At 38.0% G+C, this 14452-nt stretch overlaps 2 protein-coding genes across 4 annotated transcripts; one reads left to right on the top strand and one right to left on the bottom strand.

Annotated features, from left to right (window-relative positions):
• Nucleotides 1-2092: 2092 nt before the first annotated feature.
• Nucleotides 2093-4093, bottom strand: fkbp14 (FKBP prolyl isomerase 14). Its single transcript, XM_058409825.1, has 4 exons — nt 3715-4093; nt 2951-3102; nt 2732-2859; nt 2093-2579 (listed from the first exon to the last, which is right to left on the bottom strand). Exons 1-4 carry the CDS (start codon nt 3909-3911, stop codon nt 2421-2423), a joined length of 636 nt encoding a protein of 211 aa, XP_058265808.1. The 5' UTR covers nt 3912-4093; the 3' UTR covers nt 2093-2420.
• A 260-nt stretch (nt 4094-4353) lies between these two features.
• Nucleotides 4354-13198, top strand: plekha8 (pleckstrin homology domain containing, family A (phosphoinositide binding specific) member 8). 3 transcript variants are annotated; one of them, XM_058399584.1, is made up of 13 exons: nt 4354-4504; nt 5613-5729; nt 5836-5991; nt 6226-6302; nt 6511-6672; nt 7003-7043; nt 7318-7433; nt 7976-8252; nt 9147-9232; nt 9677-9735; nt 10355-10556; nt 11253-11314; nt 11410-13198. In XM_058399584.1, the coding sequence occupies exons 1-13, from the start codon at nt 4465-4467 to the stop codon at nt 11605-11607; spliced, it is 1593 nt and encodes a 530-aa protein (XP_058255567.1). In that variant the 5' UTR covers nt 4354-4464; the 3' UTR covers nt 11608-13198. The 3 variants fall into 3 exon arrangements, with proteins under 3 accessions (XP_058255567.1, XP_058255549.1, XP_058255558.1); XM_058399566.1 differs by having other exon boundaries at nt 6226-6356; nt 11410-13193; XM_058399575.1 differs by having other exon boundaries at nt 6226-6356; nt 6511-6669; nt 11410-13191.
• The last annotated feature ends 1254 nt before the right edge of the window (nt 13199-14452 follow it).

Raw genomic sequence — 14452 nt, 5'->3', positions numbered from 1 at the left:
CTTTCTACCAACAAGCTGGCAAACATGGTGTACCGGTCCGACCAGATCAACCTGAGGTTTAGAAACTGGTAGTTAATTAACTTACTAACTTAGTTATTTGGTAGACTACTAGTTGTATTTTTCAGCATAGCAAGCTAAACCTACTACTCTTTATTATTATTATTATTATTATTATTATTATTATTATTATTATTATTATTATTATGCCATACATCAGAACAACACAATGAGAAATAAATAAAAAACAATAGAGGATATAATAATACAAGGTATTAGAAGGTAAAATAAATAAATTAACTAAAAAAACGGGGGGGGGGGATTATACAAAATTATTTTTTTTATTTAAAATTTATTTTATTTAAAAATTTAAAATTGATTTAAAATGTTTTAATGAAAGCAGTTTTTGACTTTTGAATGATTTTTTGTTTGTTTGTTTGTTTTATGCCCGTCAAAGACAAAACATAAGAATGATAATCAATCAGAGAGTAGTGGGTTCTTACCTAGAAATTTCCATTTGTGAATAAGATATTTGCGAAGTATAATAAAAATAAATAAAAACAATATATTGAATACAGGAGTTAGAGTTATAATAAAAGAAAATAATATCAAAAATGTTAATACATATTCTAACATTTGTTTTTCTCTCTGAAAGATAGGTACATAACTCATTCCAAAAAAAAAAATATTAACACAAACACATTCACAAAAAAGATGTACTTCTATTCTATGTATATATTTTTTTTCAATATTTTGCATAAACTTATTAAGTACACTATTACAAGGGTAGCATCTGTAATATTTTAAATATGACTTATTTTATTTCTTAAATATTTGTGTGGAAGACACCACTAAACCTACTCCACACATACTAGCCATTTACCTCACAGCTGAAAAAATAAAAATAATAATAATTAAAAAACCACGTGACCATATCTTTTACTTACTATTTATTAACTTGAGGTTTTGTTACACTGAGCAAACAGCTCTAATGGCCTCAGATAATTACATCTTCAGATTTGGATTGCTGACACCTTTCTAAATAGTGTGTCTACCATCTCACTGGAATGGTGTCATTAATGTGTACACTGTGGTTTGGAATGTAGCCTTGAATTCTTACTTCAATGTGTATTGATGCATATTATATAATATATATTATATCAGCGTATAGTAGCATTTATTCCAAAAACACCAAACCTCCAACATATTACATTCCTAACTTTAAATATATATTGTGTACAGTAAGTAAATCAATCCAACAGTACATCAACTGCATTATGTTTTTATATGGGAGATAATGCCCATCAGTTACTGGTGTCATTTACTGAGTTAAGAGCAGCTCCTGCTGGCAGTGTCCAAAATCACAGCTTTCTACATAGTAGTCTTATGGCTGTTACTCCACCCCTAATGTTATTTATGTTTCTGAAGCATTTCTGATTAAAACTGATCACTTGCTACAACCTTCACCGTTATTTGTGGGTCTTTGTGTATTTGTAGAACTCTATGTATTAACATCTACTCCATTCCCTCTGTATAATGATCAAAATCTTTAGTGGCTCATTTGTGCCGTACAATCCAGTGTAAAAGTACTGCTTAAAGTTCCCTCCATTAAGGTATCACTGAATCATTGGAATCAAGGAATCACTGAATTCAGGAGGTTTTCAGGGGTTGGGCTTGGCCCCTTAGTTTCAGTGAAAGGAACTCTTAATGGCTCTCAGTCTCCGCTCTAATTCATCCCAAAGGTGTTCTATCAGGTTGAGGTCAGGACTCTGTGCAGGCCAGTCAAGTTCCTCCACACCAAACTCACTCATCCATGTCTTTATGGACCTTGCTTTGTGCACTGGTGTACAGTCATGTTGGAACAGGAAGGGGTCATCCCCAAACTGTTCCCACAAAGTTGGGGGCATGAAATTGTCCAAAGTGTCTTGGTATGTTGAAGCATTTAGAGTTCCTAAGGGGCAAAGCCCAACCCCTGAAAAACAACACCTGAATTCAGAGGGGTGTCCCAAAACTTTTGGCAATATAGTGTATATAAGCAGTAAAACATTAAATGTACAAAGGAAAGCATTAAAAAACATTTAGATTCAGTCTGAAGTGTTGAAAAACACAGCAAAATGTACACTTTTATTTAAAACATCTTATAGGTTATCCTATAAGTTTGCCAGACAAAACATTTCACAGTTCTTGGAGTGTACTTGGGATTGTGACTAGGTTTTTGACAGATTGATGTTTCAACACAAAAGGTAAGTTTGTGTCATTTTCAAGAAGAAATTCAGCAGGCATTAGCACATAACTGCTCACAGATCCTTGTTTACATGAACAGCCGTCATTTTCAGATACTGAAGTTTGTCATATTTCAATGTAAACCAATACTAACAGACTGCATTCGACATTTCTTTTAAAGTTGAACTAGTAACTTCTTTTTATAATTCGTCATGCTGGTATGTGAATTCTCGGGCAGATATATAGCCGTCCTTGTCGTCATCCTCCTGTTTAAAGATGTCTTCTACCATAGCTTCATGATGAGTGTCATTAGGAGGGTATCCATGTCTCTCAAACTCTTTACGCAGATACTCTTTAACCTAAGACACAATTACAAAAGCAAATGTATTAAGGTTAGTTTGCATTTTAATCAGTTTATCACTTTTAAAGAGTTAATTATAGATACCCAATGGTGACAAGCTTGCAGGTATGTAAACAAACTTACAAGCTTTCTGATTTTGTTATTACACACCTCAGATCTGGAAAGCTTCCAGTCATCATTAAGGTCCATCTCCTGAAATGACTCGTGTGACCTGGGGCCATTCCTGATCTCCATGAGCTCTATTTCAAAGATCAGGGTGCTCTCTGGTGGGATCTTTCCTGAAGCAGAGCAGAGGCATGCAAATACCAAAGTGGATCTTCCCGTAAAGGCAATTTAAAGAAGAAGAACAAGCATGTAGTCGAAGCTCACCTTTGCCATCCTTGCCGTATGCCAGAGAGGGTGGGATGGTCAGCTTTCTTTTCTCTCCTGTGCACATGTTCTGAAGTCCCTTGTCCCATCCTTTGATCACCTCCCGGATCCCCAGGGTAAACCATACTGGGTGTTTATCACCCTCTTGGCGGCTATTCATTTACAATATATATATACATGTATATTAATACATTGCAATTAGGTGTGTAGGCTGTGACTGTTCTTGGAGTGGTTACTTCCTGCCACAAACACTTCTCTTACAGTAAAGATTTTCAGCAGGCTCTAAATTGTAGATGGGAGTGCAATAGACTGTCTATATTTGTGTGTATCCATAAAGTATCATGAAAATGTATGTCTTTTTGATCTAGAGTTTTGAAGAACATTACCAGGGACAATGAAACACTGTGTGGAAACACTATATCTACTGAATACACAATTTATATAGTCTGAGACCACACTTCCCAGATGTTTAAAGGAAATAAATTGAAGGTTTTATAATTGTTGAAATTTCTATTTAAATGTAAGCAAATGTGTGAATGTTAACTGCTTAGTACAAAAGATCTCATGTCCAATCTCTGCTGTTAAAGCTTGTATTCAGAAGAATGGATGAAAAATAAACTTTTTTTGGAGTTAAAGGGCACTGATTTGGGATGCTGAACAGATTGGAACACTGTAACAGGATAACATGAACAAACTCTGGCCACAGGGTGATCGTATGCAGTGTTTTTGTTCCTCTTCATACATCATGCAACCATGCATGTTACCTGGAATGAAACATTGTGCCGTTACTCTCCAGAAATCCGTCGTAATGCACCAGAAGCATGTCCCCATATTTGGTTTTTCGATGACACAGAAAAGGTTTGTACACAACTTCAATTTTCACCTCCGGCTCCGGAAGTTTTGCGCCATGGATACAAAAAAACAGAGCTGAGAGTAAGCAGAGCCAAAATTCCAGCATCATTTCAAAGTACAATAATAATAATAATAGGTCTATCTGGCAATACACCGAGAGTGGGATGTTCTCTACTTTGCAATGCAGAAAAAGTAACTAGCGTAAGCGAAACGTCTGAATTCCAGTGAATTCCACCCGACTACGTGGCATCCAACTTCTACAAGCTCACAAGATCCCAAACATCCCCATGCGGAAAAAAAACCCAGCTAATCTCTCAGCGCTACTGCTATTGGTGGAACTGGGTGAAAAATACGCCTTAAGAAAGAACCGATTCAGCTGATTGGATGTCAGCAAGGGTAAAGACACGCCCACATAATCACATATCGAACCAATCAGGAAGAGTTTCGGGGAGCAAATCCTCTATGATGTCACGCAAACCGACCGAGCCCTCGTGTGATCACGTGGAATGGTATTCACGAACCATTTTTGCGCTTGGTCGTACTCGTAAAGTCAGGCTAAAGACGCGGTGCGTAGATGTCAAGATACGGAAAATTCGTAGTCATGAATCCTCAGTATTTGTGAACAAGTGGACAAGTAATGAATTGTGAAAACTGGAGTCACCATGGAGGGAGTGCTTTATAAATGGACCAATTATATAAGTGGTAAGTAAAAGAAGTTCACCTTTTAACTAATATGGAAACAATACGGACACGTTAGTTTTACTTGCTAGTTGCTAGTTAAGCTGAGGACAGGGAGAGAAACGCTCAGAAACCTGAGGTGGACTGTAGTAGAGGCTTGGCCGTGTCAACACCTCTCAGCCTGCTAACGTTAGAAATATCCATGTTTTATTTAAGCTTGTCTACTTCCTCTTTGCTGTTGTTCTTTCAGCTGTGTAACGTGTCCTGTACAGAGTAACGTCCCACACGCTGTTTTGGGTTTAATGTAGTTGGTTAGCTAGAGCTGGCTACCTAGCTAGCCACTAAACTTTGGAAGACCTAGTGCCGGTATCGATCAGGCAGCTAAGCTGTCAGGTCTGACTCACTTTCCTTTACATTCAGAAGCTGATGAATGAAACTGAATTGTGCAATTGATGGATAGATTTAGATATTTGTTTGGCTGCTGCTGTCAGGAAACTGTGTGAAACCAGCATTCATCACCAGTGTTTTGCCACCATTTTATCTTGGTGGTCCCTGGATGGCCAGTACACTGTAATAGGACACTCATTCAACTAGAGAGTGATGTAGTTTAGCCTGTCCACCTAAAGGACATCCAAAGGTGAAAGGAAACTAGAAAGAAACTCTCACAATCATGGGAAGGACATGCACAGATACTGACAGTAATCTGAGACCAGGATCGATCTAGGGACCCTGGAGATACACTATATTTTGCCAAAGGTTTTGGGACACCCCTCCAAATCATTGAATTCAGGTGTTGTTTTTGGCCCCTTACTTCCAGTGAAAGGAACTCTTAATGCTTCAGCATACCAAGACATTTTGGACAATTTCATGCTCCTAACTTTGTGGGTACAGTTTGGGGATGACCACTTCCTGTTCCAACATGACTGCACACCAGTACACAAAGCAAGGTCCATAAAGACACGGATGAGCGAGTCTGGTGTGGAGGAACCTGACTGTCTTGACCTCAACCTGATAGAACACCTTTGGGATGAATTAGAATATAGTGTATATGGCGGTGACGTTGGCTTCCATGCCACAGTTCCACCCTGTAATTAAATTGTCATTCACATGTTGAATTATTTGTCCTTTCTAGGGTGGCAGCCACGCTGGTTTGTGTTAGCTGGAGGTACGCTTTCATATTATGATTCCCAGGAAGATGCATGGAAAGGATGCAAGGGCAGCATGAAGATATCCGTCTGTGAAATACAAGGTAAAATGAAACAGTCCATGCTTTTTTTTAACGCAGTGGTGTTTCAAGGTTGGTTGCATGGTCACTTATTTATTTATTTATTATTTTGCACATACACCCTTTACAGTGCACCCATCAGATTTCACAAGAGTTGATCTGACCATACCAGGAGAACAATACTTCTACCTCAGGGCCATCAATGCAGCAGAGAGACAGAAATGGTTGGTAGCTTTAGGAACAGCCAAAGCCTGTCTGACGGACAACCGGACCAAGAAAGAGAAGGGTAAGGAATACAGCCCTCAGCATATCTTAATCCTTACCTGCTTACCTCTTCCTTCCATAAACCTTCCTTCTCCTTCTCCTCCGATTCTTCCTTCAGCTTAAGAGTATGATTATAAGATTATCTTCACTAAATGAATATAATAAAATTGTGGTTATTCTTAATGGACCATGTCCATTTGATGACTGTACAGACAATGTTTTGGTTTAATGTGTTTCTTTCTCTTTCTCTACTTAGAAGTCCAGGAAAACACAGAGGCACTGAAAACCAAGATGTCTGAACTGAGGATATACTGTGACCTCCTTCTTGAACAGGTGAACAAACTCAAGGAGAGTCCTTTGGGTGAGGGGGCAGCTGGCTCTGGAGAGGTGAGTCAGAATTTCTATGGGTTTGATCAAAACTGGTGTCGTACCATCTTCCATGGTACCGACAAATATCAGTAATAATGACCCGAATTTAATACGTTTACCTGCCTATGCATTTGTGAAACATCCGTTCGAATGTGTTCTGTGTGGCGTTCAGACAGGGGACGATTCAGGTAGTCTGGTGAAGTCCACATGTGCCACATTCCTGAAGACACTGGAGGAGTGCATGCAGATAGCCAGCCGCACATTCAGTCCAGACCTGCAGAACCTCAGCCCACCAGAAACGCCACCTGTTGCTGCTATTAAACCTCACAAGGTGGCAGTTTTTATGTATACTTGCCAAATCATTGATTCCTTTCTTCTGTTGCTGTGTTTTTCTGATCCATGAATGGAATGGAGTTTTACGAGTATTCAGTCCTACACACCTCTCAGTTAAAGTTGTTTTTATGTTTTGTGTTATTAAAAGTATGTGCAGTGTGAAATTAAGCCGAACCACATGGCAAACAAAATATCCATTTCAATCTGAATGGGACAAATAGGTGTAAAAGTGCAATGCTTGTCATGGCGTAGGTCTTGAATTGTCTTTTAAAAACCTAATTTTCTAATGTTATAATTGTTTTTGTATCTCTGTTTTGGATTTTTTTTACAGATCAAATCTTCTAACCAAAAAAGCCACCCTTTGGAAGAAAAGTAAGATGAATTCATTTTTTTTTGCACGTGTTCATCCTTTTGGCTGATACAAAATGTATTTTTATTTATCTTTCTTATAATGTACTATACATGGGGGCACATGGGGCATTTGAAGTAGTAGAAAAGGGCATTGAACTACTTATCTGAGTACATCAGGGTCTTATTACTCTTTAATGATTGGGTTGGTCTGCCTAGTCCTGCTGGATTGGGTGGTCAACAGACAGTTACTTGGAAATAATGTCTTCAAATACCTTAATGTCCATCTTATGTGCAGACAGAAACGCTCAGTAAATAGCTCATCTATTGCATTGCTACATGAGAATGTGAAGTTAGGACCAGATGGAGAACCTCCTCCATTTCTTCCAGGAAAAATGCCAGAATCTTCAACAGGTAAGCACATGCACTCTGCACTCATAATCCTATTGGACATCATCTGTCTGATTTTAAAGGTGTCATTTTTTTGTTGTGTGTCTAGATCTATAACAATCATATACATTTACAGACTCAAAAATTCACAGAAATTCACTGTACCAAGTCTTGCTAGTTTCTGGAGGCCATTATGCATTTTTAATGGCTAGAGAATAGGTTTCACTTCAATCAGTCTGCAGCAGAGTTGCTAAGCTCTGCATTTTTCCCATAAAATGCAACTGTTCCTCAAATGCTATATATATATATATATACTTTGTGTGCTGTTAGTGCATGTACAGAAATAGGTGTATATGAGGCATAATTTAGTCAGTGTAGTGCAGAAGACTGATCCATCAAAGAACCCTGGGGGAAAGAAAAAGGAATGTAAATGTTGTCATTGTAATTGCAACTCCTTTTACTCACAGCAGAGAACTCTAAACTGCTCCTTCAGTGTAAATGAAGTATAAAGGTCTCATAGACTTGAATTTGTAGTATTAGTAAATTGCTACTATTATATTTTACAGAGAACAGTCTAACAGAGGAGGAATGTGAACACCAGCTGGAGGTCCAGAGTGCACCTCACCCTAATCTTCAGGATCCTGCCAAGAGTGAACTTCCCATAGGGGAGGCAGGAGAAGACATGCGTCCAGATGTAACTTGCACATTAGAGAAGCAACAGGAACAGCAACCCACCACCCTGGAAAGCCAAGAGGCTGACCCAGATGTGCATGAGCTTGAGTCAGAGGGTAAACTGGAAAAAGAAGATCAGGTGGAAACATTCTTCAGTAGTATGAGCCACAGGTATGAGGAACCTCTGGCGCTATGATTTCTAAAGAATGAAAATGACACTTTAGCTCATACGTGTGTAAGTTCAAGTATTGATTACAGAACAAATCATACAACACATATTTTTGTAGCAATCGGTGCATCTTATTATTATTTGGATTAGGATTTAAAATATATTCCAGCATTAGATTAGCTTTAATTTAGCAATAGTGAATCATATTCTGATGAATACTGAAGAGAATGTATTTACACAGAGCTTCTGATCAAACAGGATACTTTTAAGCATTAATAACAACGAATCGGAATTTACAATGATCCGAATGTTCATCCTTATAAATGCAATAATTCTAAAATGATGTTATGAAAAAATCGGGTGCTTTATTAGTGTGATTTCTCACACTGCTGATTTCAGGATGTTCTGTAGAACACTAGGCTTGTAGTCTTTTCCTACCTCCTTTGTGCAATAAAAGAATAGTCAGTAAACTCGGAGGTGAAGGTATAACACAATTACACCATAATACTCTTATGATGATTTTTATATTTCAAAACAATTGAGAAAGCCAGCTTTTCAGTTTTGTAGTACATTTGTGAATAGTGCAGACAAAAATGTGAAATCCTATACCTCAACAAACACTGTCAGTTACACATCAGTGAGTAAATCAAACCAGTAGCACAGCTTCTTAAGCATTCTTTTTTAAGCATTTTCTTTTTTTATGATGCAAATGACAAAAAAAAAAAGCAACCCCCCGCCCCCCCCACAATTTTTGATTGGAAATGAGATTGTTTGCTTTGTTTTGGTTGTGTTGTTTGTGTTGTCCTTGTCTTTGTGTTCAGCAAATAAACAACTGTTGCTGGAGTCTATGGTAATATATTGTCATTTTCTGAATGTTTGTGGCGTTCCTTTTATAGATTTAGTGATATAAGACTGGAGGACGACAGTGGTATCCCCACACGAGCCTTTTTGGACTCTTGCTATGCTATAGTGCCAGTATTAGGTAGGACATTCTCTCCTTTCACTCTCTCTCTCCATCAAAAACCCATTTTCCTTCTTACAATTAAAGGCCATTACTTGTTGTACGGCTGGCTTTCTTTCTTTTCTTTCATCCTGCACATCCTTTCCATACCCGATCTAGCAGCTGTGTCTTCACTCGCTCTGTTGGTTTGGGGATCATGCATGTTTTACTGAAGATATTGTAGATGGCCTGGTGATTCAGTATAAACACTGGGGATGTCGGTGAATGAAATGCTGCAAACGGAGCCTCGGGTCGCTTTCTGATCAAGCAGTCAGCAGATTTTTGCAGCTTGCCATGACCTATTCCTTTGCTGTAACAGTGGGTCCATTCTCTGCCTGTCCAGTTGTGGGAGCACATTCAGTACATATGTAGAGATCTTATATGCTAAATACTAAAAACAGCACAATGATGACTTTTTCTCCTCAGACAAGCTGGGACCAACAGTCTTCGCTCCAGTTAAAATAGATTTTGTGGGCAACATTAAGGTGAGTGGTAACAACGAGCAAACATACAGAATATTAAAGCGAATTCCACCTTCTTGGTAGATTGATGCATTGTTTGAAGATTTTGATTGACCACTAATCGGGATAGGGTGACACGGTGGGATAGTAGGTAGTGTTGCCAGCCCGGATATTCACATATTCTCCCAATGTTTCAACTCAGGATTAAATTGACTAAATTGACACTACTTTGTGAATGCGTGTATGAATCTGGAGCCTTATCTGGTGAAATTCTCCTGTCTTGGGCACAATGTTATAGACTCCAGTCAGCCTACTGACATCTCTTTATGTACCTCTATTACTGCTATACCAGGGAAGAGAACCATTATAAACTGTTCTGCATTTATTACTCACATCATTACAGCTGTGACCAGGACAGTTTGGGCACATTATAATTTGAGCTAATGAATTGTTATGGCCACTAGGTGGTCTCAACACAGTGGTGGTGATCTGTTAAAGGTTGTTAAAAGATCATGAATGATACACTGAGACAGTATCATCATACTGAATAGTAGCCATGTTATTTGTATCGTACATTTACATCACTAGACATTATGTTTCAGCACAATAGAGGGTTGTTCATTTAGGATGTCATATCTTCTAGAAAGTGCAGCAGAAGTTACTGTCAGACCCAGACAACTTCCCCACTCTGCAGAGTATTGTGCTTCATGAAGTGCAGATGGAAGTGGCGCAGGTGCGAAACTCGGCCACCGAGGCTCTGCTGTGGCTCAAACGAGGATTAAAATTCCTCAAAGAGTTCCTCTCCGAGGTGGATGCTGGAGAGCAGGACATCCATGCAGCTTTGAGTAAGTGCCAGGACTCCTTACAATGCCAGTGATATGAAGCGCTTAGTCAGCATTGTCTTTCATTTTTATAAAAGCCACTGCAACTCGGTTAAAATTGCTGCTATGTTAGGAAGGATTATACAGATGGGTGAAAAATGAAAGTAAATTCAAGAACAACTTGAACGTACCTTGGCAAAGATTCTACACAAAAAAAAAAATCCAAAGTATTCAATCTATGATATTCATTGGATTTATTTCATTGTTTTGTATGATGTTAATTTAGCACACTGTCTAACACAAGTTTCATATTTTCCCCATAGTTGTTTAATCTGGTCATTGCAAAGGCCACAGCATATGAAAGTATCATTTTTGTTCTAAACCCTTATGCTCTGTGGATAGGGATGTTGTCATCCTGGCAGGGTTCCACTCCCAGAACAGAATAGTAATGTGAAATATGGAATGGTGATAGTAATTTTGTGTTCATTTATAGCTAACTTTCCCTATTAGACACACAGCGGAATGTGTCTGTGAATCCACAAGATAACAGATGCTGGTTTCATCGTCTCTACAATACAATGACAATAATGATTTATGACTCTAAGGCTTGGTATAGGTTACAATTTCTACTGTATAATTTATTCTTTTCTGTTTCTATAATGCTTGCTGTTTAATACTCATTGTGGTACTAATGGCAAACTGCAATGCTTCTTTTTACAGACATTGCCTATGGAAAGACATTACGTCAGTATCACGGATGGGTGGTGCGTGGAGTTTTTGCTGTAAGTCTTACGCTTGTAACTTTTTAAACCTTTTTTTTTTTTTTTAATTACACATATTCAAACTTTACCCCTTACTGGAATGTGTGTGGTTACAGCTGGCACTGAGGGCAGCTCCTTCCTATGGCGGCTTCATGGCAGCGCTGGTATGTCATGAGGGAGATGAGCTGAAGGAGGATTTTATGTCAGGAATGCACCGTGACCTTGCCATCTACCTGTCAGCCATGGAGAAGCAGCTGGCCATCCTGGATGCTCTGTATGAGGAGTACGGCCTGGAGTCAGACGAGGTGGTGTGAGAGCACTCGCAGATAATATACAGAGCTCACTGTCTGGCTGCAGTGAGAGTACTGTCGTGTGTTAGAGCTTGATAAAAGGGATACAGATACTTCTGAAGGCAGACTTGGTCTGTATGGGAAATCGAGCACTGACGGTGCAGCCACCTACATGCTCAATAACGGGCCAAACATGTACATTTTAAAACCTGTAAAGGTTTTTTCAGGGAACAAACATTTTGTTGCTAGGTTGCAGGGTGGATGCTAAGTGTTTTGTGGGACCAGGTGAATGGATTCTTTTAGAGTCAAACATGCTTCTTTTAAAAAAACATCTCACAATGTAGCTTTTTATGTATTAACACACACACACACCTATGGTAAGTATGTAAAGCCGTCAGTAGGTATGCAAAACACAGTATTTGCATCTGCGCACTGCTTGCACGATTTTACTTCCACATATGCTTATTTTTCCTCTTGGTATTTCAGATATTCCTTTGCAGCCAGTTAGAAATATATCCCATGCCACAGGCAAGCACAAAGGATAAATATCTGTCTGATTTCGAGGATAGTAACAAAAACCCGACGTCACTCGTGTTTAACATGCATGAACAAGGCAGACAATTACTAGGCTGGGTAATTGAACTGAATATCATTTATAGTGCCAGGGCATAGACTATAATGCATAGGACAAAAGGACCAGTAAAATAAAATGAAGAACAAAAAAAAAAATCATTTAAAATATTTTACAACATTTTTGTATTCAGCACAATTCATATTTATTATTTATAAATGACAAATTTGTACATTTTTTCTAATAATTGTATTTATTTAATTATTTACAAAAGTAACAATGGTAAGAATAGCTTTTGTTTACTTGTTAATGTAGCCGAATGAACAACACTGATCTGTGCATGTTGTATTGCATGGGTTTTGTTAATTTTTGTGTTAAACGAATAGCAATCAAAACTGAAATAATTTGTCAAACTTATTGCGTGTCATAAGTTACACTTGACGAGAGCTGCCGTTATGGCTGTGCAAAGCCAAGTTAACACAGAAATACACTAATGATCCAAAATGCTTGATGACTTTCACATCACCGAGTATTTTTTTTGTTTGTTTGCTTGTTTTTCTTTTTCTTTTCTTTTCTTTTTTTTTAGTAATAATTCACTTCCAAAAAAAAGGGAAAACTGCTCCATCTTTTCCAGTCACATTTTAAATTCTCAGCTTTGTATTACAGATGTAATACATCTGTGTATTCCAAATATTAGATTTTTTTACTTTGTTAACCCTTGTTAAATTTTTAGACATTAATTTTAGACACATTTATTACCTTGAAACGACGACATGATCTTCTCTATGTCTACATTGTTAAGGCACCTGTGCTATTCTTAGATGTTTATTCACTGATGGTATTTTTTTTTTCTTGTACTATGCACTTTTGTGCCTCTAATCACATACCATCTCTTTCATGTAAAACCTATTCTGGCATTAGGAGGCGGGGAGGCTGGCTGTGTATATACTTGATATGTATAGGTATATGTAAATAAATGCAAATATCAAACCAAAATTGTCTAAAGCTAAAGAATGTGATGCAGTGCATCTGACTTTGCTTTAGTCTATAATGAGATTTCTAATGAATGATGATATAAACAATCTTGTGTCTCCCGTAATTGAATTTTTTTGAAAGTGCTTCTTCACTGAACAGACAAGCTGTGATGAATGAATCTCAAGAGTCTCTGCAAGATTCATAAGAGCACTAGGTAAGTTCAGCTGCATTTGTTGTACCAGACGATCAGAAACAATTATATGAGAGGGATAAGAAGAGACAGAATGGCTCAAACAAGCACTAAAACTTTGAAAATTATGAAGATATTTCCAAAAGCAAAGCCATAAATATTAAAATGAAATTTTGATATACACAGTATATGCTCACTGTGTGCATGCTGTTGTCCTTCACAATGTCTAAATGAGGTTGCCAGGACACACAACATACACAAAAAGCAAGATCCCTAGCCTCAGTAATAGCCTCTAAGAATAGAAGGATTTTGTGTTTGTATCAGTGAGACAAGTGACTATAGGAAAGATTATCACTTTTCTCTGCTTGACAATCACAGAGAGGCCTCTAATTCTGACAAAGTGCCACAGAGTGAATGATTGCATGGGGACTCTCATTCCCTGTGCTAAGCTCTTACATATAGCTCTCCTGTGACTAAATATACTGTAGTCGTAAGACAAAAATAGTGTGGACCCCACTGCCGGGTTGAAGGTAACCAAATTACATTCCATACACAGTGGAAACACTTTTACTATGTGACCTTATTTTGCTCTGCTAGAATTCTGGAGTGTTCATGTGTAAAGACGAGCGTGGAAACTTTGCAGAGAATGAGCGTATGAGACTGCAGTGTGCACTGGCCTCTAAGGACAATCAAAATCAATGCCTTCATTTTCCGTCAATCCATCAGCCTGTCACTGTAAAAGACTTGTACAGCCTTACTAAAAATTCTAGTGACCTTTGTTAAAACTATCATCGACATGCTGAAGTGGAGGATCTTACAGCAAGAGTTATTTAAGGTCACTGACCTTTGAGACAAATGGGAAAAAAATCACATGAGGTAATATAGCCGAGCCAAAATACTTTACATACATTGTAGCTTTATAGACATGTTAATGTGGAAATAACTGCAGTGCTTAGCTTAAATGGTGGCAATACTTTCTTTCGCAATAGCCTCACATGTTGTGACTGATGAAGTGAACAACATGTCTGTCTAATAACTTAAAATCCATATTTTTGCATGGACAGTGTTGACTGTATTACTGTATTTTAAATGGATCCTACACATATGACTTGCAGATTTTAGGCCAGGGATGT

The sequence above is a fragment of the Hemibagrus wyckioides genome, linkage group LG01 (assembly GCF_019097595.1).
Source record: "Hemibagrus wyckioides isolate EC202008001 linkage group LG01, SWU_Hwy_1.0, whole genome shotgun sequence".
NCBI lineage: Eukaryota > Metazoa > Chordata > Actinopteri > Siluriformes > Bagridae > Hemibagrus > Hemibagrus wyckioides.
This window is presented reverse-complemented; position numbering and strand designations above follow the sequence as displayed.

What these genes read in the sequence shown, in the direction of transcription:
- fkbp14 (XM_058409825.1), bottom strand. Translation starts at nt 3,911, where the DNA reads ATGATGCTGGAATTTTGGCTCTGCTTACTCTCAGCTCTGTTTTTTTGT. An exon ending in GGCACAATGTTTCATTCCAG is followed by an intron (nt 3,103 to 3,714) that starts GTAACATGCATG and finishes GTAAATGAATAG; the next exon opens with CCGCCAAGAGGGTGATAAAC. An exon ending in ATACGGCAAGGATGGCAAAG is followed by an intron (nt 2,860 to 2,950) that starts GTGAGCTTCGAC and finishes GCTCTGCTTCAG; the next exon opens with GAAAGATCCCACCAGAGAGC.
- plekha8 (XM_058399566.1), top strand. Translation starts at nt 4,465, where the DNA reads ATGGAGGGAGTGCTTTATAAATGGACCAATTATATAAGTG. An exon ending in GGGCAGCTGGCTCTGGAGAG is followed by an intron (nt 6,357 to 6,510) that starts GTGAGTCAGAAT and finishes TGTGGCGTTCAG; the next exon opens with ACAGGGGACGATTCAGGTAG. An exon ending in TTCAGTAGTATGAGCCACAG is followed by an intron (nt 8,253 to 9,146) that starts GTATGAGGAACC and finishes TTCCTTTTATAG; the next exon opens with ATTTAGTGATATAAGACTGG.